The 5749-nt window shown below is 49.6% G+C and overlaps 1 protein-coding gene across 1 annotated transcript in view; it reads right to left on the bottom strand.

The window, feature by feature from the left end:
* Positions 1-5749, bottom strand: part of EIF4G1 (eukaryotic translation initiation factor 4 gamma, 1) — a 20418-nt gene that overhangs the window by 11310 nt on the left and 3359 nt on the right. The window contains exons 6-16 of the mRNA XM_006884160.1: positions 5360-5472; positions 4430-4522; positions 4123-4189; positions 3041-3844; positions 2713-2801; positions 2430-2616; positions 2210-2343; positions 1926-2087; positions 1586-1771; positions 1194-1391; positions 6-94 (exon numbers count right to left, since the gene is read on the bottom strand). Coding sequence (XP_006884222.1) covers positions 6-94; positions 1194-1391; positions 1586-1771; positions 1926-2087; positions 2210-2343; positions 2430-2616; positions 2713-2801; positions 3041-3844; positions 4123-4189; positions 4430-4522; positions 5360-5472 — 2122 coding nt within the window. The remainder of the gene's footprint in view (positions 1-5; positions 95-1193; positions 1392-1585; positions 1772-1925; positions 2088-2209; positions 2344-2429; positions 2617-2712; positions 2802-3040; positions 3845-4122; positions 4190-4429; positions 4523-5359; positions 5473-5749) is intronic.

The raw sequence follows: 5749 nt of genomic DNA, 5'->3' as shown, positions 1-5749 counted from the left end.
CTTTGTCTTTCTCAAACTCCTTCTGACATCGATTCAACAACAGTTTTCGGAAGTTCACAGTTACTGTTGGCTTTTCTGTAGTGGGCACTTTTAGCTGTTGGTTAAAGAAAAAGAACATCATGCTCAGATTTTACCTAACAACCCAAACCTATCGCTGTCAGGCCAATTCCAACTTACAGGAGCCTCCACTGGACTGCCAAGGCTATAAATCTTTACAGGAAACCACTTTTCCTCTCAGGAAGGATATAGCTGGTGGATTCAAACTATTAACCTTCTGATTAGCAGCAGTCCAGAATGGTACACACTAATGCCACCAGGGCTCTTTGAGAATCCTATCCTCTTCCTGTTGTTACTATGTGCTGCTGAGTCAAAACCAACTCACAGTGACCTCTCCAGAGGGTTTTCAGAGTAGCCTAGTGGTAAGGAAGCTGCATTACCATCTGAAACACATGTGGTTCAAATCCATCAGCTGGTCTCAGGAAGAAAGATAGGTGATTTCTTCCTATGTATTTTTTTTTTTCACAAAGCCAGTCAGAAGGAGGAAGCTGTGTATACCAACTTTAATTGTACTAAAGTTGATCATTTCTGATAACCCACTATCATTCGATGAGTCTCCTTCCAGGTAATATTTATTGCCTCTGAAAACCCATTGGAAGGTCAAGTATGGGCCAGTTCCAAACTGACAGTACACATAAAGCACACAAGAATAGACTTCCCACTCATTTTTCTACAGAACAACAGCTGGTAGATTCCTACCGCCTGCCTTTAAGTTCACATATCTTCTTACCACTAGGCCACCAGAGGCTCCCTATAGGGTCATATAGGCCCCTCTTTAAAAGCAAAACCCATTGCCCTTCAGTCAATCCTGACTCAAGATGACCTCATGGGTTTCAGAGTAAAACTATTTCAAAAGGTTCTGACTACAATCTTTCTGAAAAAGCCAATCTCTAGGTCTAGCTTCCACAGCACTGCTAACCTTCACTTTAGTAGTCAAGTACAAACTGTCTGCATCACCAAGGGATCTAAAGGCCCTCTAAGAGTCTTTTAAAGACCTGAGCCAAGAAAACATTTCTTCTCAACAACCATCAACAGCACAAGCTGGAGGAAAAGCAAGAAACTAGATTACTGGGAGCAGTGAGAGATGAAACCATGACATTTAGAAGAACTAAGTTTAAGAAACAATGGAAACTAACCGCCATGAGGCAGCGGCACATGTTGGCATAGGCCACAGAGAAGTTGGGCTCTGAAATGGCCTTCTTGAAGATAAGGTCGATGACCCCTTTGAGGCGTTCCTCAGTGTCTATGGCCAGCTGCGTCACTTGTTGCATCAGCTGCTTGAACATCTGGGGTGTCAGCTTATTGAGGATGGATCGTACCCTACGGAACAGGTCCTAGGGACAGGAGAGAGAAGAAAACATAGGATATCCACTGAGGTTCTCTGAAACAGTGACTACTGGGGGAGACTAGAGGGTGTAGGGGACCAGGGCACACACTGGTAGGTGGCAAGGAAACAAAAACATACAAAAGGGTAGAACTGGCTCCAGAAAGGGGGACGGGGAGCACCAAAACGAAGACTCTGCCATACCTGGGTTTTGCTTCCATCCGCATCCTCTTCTCCTCGGTCCTTGTCGTCCACTGTCCGCTTGCTGCTGGGTTTCCAGGCCTTCTCGGCTTTGTTCAGTTTTATGTCTTCGGTCAGTAACACTGAGGCAATGATCTTGCGTGGTTCCTTTCGGGGACCCTGTTGAGAACGCCGTGGTCCCAAGTTAGCCTGCTAATGAGCAAGGAATGAGAAGACAGCACGTCAGTATATGCAGGCACTGCCACACTCCAAGATGGGTAAGCCCCCAACCTCCAGTAAGGAGAAACAGGACGCTCCGCAGGCCCCCCCCCCGCCCATGTGCCTTCTAGACAGTCCCACTCACCGGCCCTCGGGGTATCTCCCCACCTGGCCCACCCCTTGGGGGCCCACGGCTGCTGCTAAGAGCTGGTCTGCCAAGGTTGGCAAAAGACGGAGTGAAGTCTGGACCGCAATTTATGCCCTGTAACCTGGCAGGATCGAGCGGCCGCAGTGGTGTTTTATTGGCCTGCAAAGAGAACAGGGATAATGTCAGAAGATCAGAGCTGTTAAACTACTCCTTCAGAATCCCTCCCCAAAGCACCAAGCCCTACTGCCTATCCCCACCACCCCCACACCAATCCCACCAACCTTATCCAACACCACGTCAGTGATATGGGGCAAGCCCTCTGGCTTCTGCATACTGGCAAAGATGAACTGAAAGCCAAGCAAGAACTCTCGGTCATAGCGCTTTTTCTCCTCGAGATTGAGAGGCTTCCACTGATCTGCATGGAAAAGAAGACAGCAATCAATCACACTGTTGGTCTCCTCGAGCCCTGACAAAGGCTAACTCATCCTGCCTTCTGCGTACCTGACTTATACTCATACTTCTGCTCTGCAGGCTGGATATTCTCAGCATTATGAATTTTGTCTTCCTTTGCGTCCCAAGTCTCATCTGCTTCCTCAGACCGTGGCGCCACACTGCCGCTCTCAGTCTCTGGGCCTGGATTGTTGACTACAGGGGGTTCACTTTCCACCTCTGGTACTCCTGGGTTCACCTATACCAGACAACATCCAAGTTTAGTTGCAAAACTAATCAGTTTTCATACTCAAACCCCATCCCTCTCCCCTCTATTATTTTCTGGCCCCCTTACCTCCTTGAAAGCATCCAGAAGATCTCCCACAGTCTCTTTCTTATTTAGCTCCCTAATTTTCCGTCTCTTCTTTGGCACAGACACCGCCACTTTTTAAAAGAGAAAAAAAGGTAGAAATGATTTAGTGAATACCTTTAACTCCTGGAAAAAGGATCTCTGGATTCATCATCACACCCTCTCTAGGCTGGCAATTCCTTAATTAGCTGTCTTGGGTTCCATCACACAGCTTCAATGACCCAGACACAATGGCACACAGGGAAGTCATCAATGAAGGGAAAGAGTCACACCCTCCAGCCGGCCCTACCTCCAACAGCTAACCACACCTTACCTTGGGTGACTGCTGCCGCCTCCAAATTCTGGGACAGAAGGGCTGGGGCAGGGGTGCTCTCTTGGGAAGGTAGTTCCTCTCCCTTCTCACCCTCAGCGTCTCCTTCTTCTTCTTCCTCCTCCTCCTCCATTTCCTCCTCCTGAGCAGGGGAAGTAGCTGGAGGTACTGTAGCTGGAGTGGCAGGGAGCACCGTGGGGGGAGCTGCTGGTGCTGTAGCCTCCTGGGCCTGCTCCTTTGGCTCACTGATGGGGCTTAAGTCCACAGCTGGTGGTGAAGGGGCTCCATTAAGTAGTTCCTCGGGTTGGGCAGTTGGAGCAATGGGCATGGAAGGTTCAGAAGGGCAAGCCAGAGGAGATAGAGGTGCAAGCTCCATGTTAGGCTCCAACTCTGGTTCCAGATGCTCAGGTGGAAGTACACCATTATATTCATGGAGAGATGTAAGAGTAGGAGGAACCTGGAGAGGACTGGAAGGGAACTCAGATTCTGGAACTGGCTTGCTAAGTGTCACTTCTACCTCCAATATGGGTTCAGAGAGGGCAGTGGGTTCTGGTGAGAGGCAATATGGCTCCCCAGTTTCACGGGGCATGGGGGTTGACTCTTTTACAGACATCTGTATCATCCCTGTTGTCATAGTGTCCCCAGGAATAGAAAGGCCTTTAGAAAGATTAGGCTCAGACCCTGGTTCCAAGATTGGAGGTGGTGATGGGGTCGGAGAAGGTGATGAAGGCTGAGATTCTGAAGGGCTGTGCTCTGGGCCAGGTAGCCCCGGTCGACCCCCAATAATCGCTCCCTGTGACCGGTCATCTACACCACAGGAAGAAAAAAAATGAGTAAATAAAGATGAGTCTTTCAGTGCTGCAAACTCCTCACTAAATCCTTTCTCCTCAATCTTCTTCCACTCAAGTTTTAATTCCCTTTTAATCTCAAACCAAATCCACCCTTAAAATCCTATCACCTAAACCCTGACATTCTTCGTTCACATCCAGTTCAAGCTGATGCACCTCCGTAGTTATAAATAAATTGTATCATAAATTGTTCCACTCATTTTCCCCATGACAGTTATGTCCCACCTGCTTGCTTACCTGGCCGGACAATGACAGCAACCTGATGTGTCTCTCCATTAGCTTGTGGCTCCAGACCACCTCCAGCCTGCAGAACATAGGATACCAAGTTTGCCCTGAGGAAACACCCTTTCTCCCCTATAGCCATTTCTACTTTAGCTTTGCCTACCTAGAAATCTGGAACTAAATCCCTCAGTGATCCAGGGAAAGGGAAGGTCAGGACAAAACAAAACAGCCATTCTGGCCAGAGCCAGAGCCAGAGCTTAAAGGGCTGGGGTGAAGGGGATAAAATGCAACAATGAATAATGTATAAATACCCAGACAGTACCTGAGGAGGGGTGGGTGTGGAGGAGGTACGGGCCCCAGACATAATCTCCTCTGTGATATCTTTTCCTCCTTGATTTGGATCTCGAATTCGGATCTGGGGAAAGAAAACTACATGAGTGGAGAGCCCACGTCTCCACCATGCCCCAACTCCTAAGACACCAGGCCACCCCCACCCCCCCACTGTGAAGCAGGCAGGCAGGTGCCAAAAACCCCATGAGTTCTACTGTCAAGCCATCCAGCCGCTCTTGTAATCTCAACCTGATCCCCCACCCTAGGAGACCCTTGACCTCACAGAGCTTCCCGTACGTACATCACAATGCCACTCCCTCCCTCCCTCCTGACTACCAACAGTCCTTAAATCAATGGCTGTACTCAATAAGGCCCAGGACCCTTATCTAGCACCTATCAGGCTGGCTCACTTGTGGCTAGTCGGCCTGATCTCTGGGGGCAGGGCCCAGATCCAGTAGGTGGAGCCAGGGTGACTCAGCGGCTTCCCTAGCCCTGGCACCCTATTCTGGGCACCACGCCCAGGGCTTGAGGACTAAGCAGAGGTGGAGACCTGAGCGCCTCCAGGACGGAGGGGGAAAGGCAGAGAGGTGGGGCCACAGAAAACAAACCACTTCTAAAGGCAAGCAACTAGAAACTCAAAATGAAGCACAGGTCTGGGGAGCCTCAATGCCCAAACCTCAGGACACTGCTTACTACTCACTCTTCATATGAGTTGCTCCTGCATGAAAATCTGCGTATCTGACAGAGAATCCAAGCACTTCACAGACCCACTACTTCTCTGTTCACTCCCAACTACAGATCCTCTTTGAGTTCTAGCTGCCCTGACTCACAAAGACTTGATGGTTCCTGACCTTGACCTCCCAGATATCTGAGCTCCAGCTGGCTACGGTCCCAGATATCCAAGCCCCTTGCTGTTACTCACCGTCTTTCGTTCCCTCTTGGGAGCAATTGGAGGTGGCTGGTTCATTAAAACTTGGGCTGGTCCCACACCAGTAGGAAACTGCTGCACGCCTTGGGCAGGGTAGTAGGCTCCAGCTAGGGAGTAGGAGATGGAGTAGAGTGGCAGCATCATGGTCTGAACACACATACACAGATGCTTTCTTAAATACCTTCAGAGACCGCCTCTTGCCCTGCCCTGCCCCGCCCTCCTCCCCCAGGGAATTAGGTGTCTATCAAAGCTGAGGAACCAGTCTGAGCTGCGTTTACAAGAATTCCTGACCCTGATACACGCCTACAAGGTGGGATGTCCTTACTCACCACATATGCACTAATCTCTCTCTCTCTCTCTCTCACACACACACACACACACACA

The sequence above is a fragment of the Elephantulus edwardii genome, unplaced genomic scaffold (genome assembly GCF_000299155.1).
Source record: "Elephantulus edwardii isolate Elephantulus edwardi_28Jun2011 unplaced genomic scaffold, EleEdw1.0 scaffold00031, whole genome shotgun sequence".
Lineage (NCBI taxonomy): Eukaryota > Metazoa > Chordata > Mammalia > Macroscelidea > Macroscelididae > Elephantulus > Elephantulus edwardii.
This window is presented reverse-complemented; position numbering and strand designations above follow the sequence as displayed.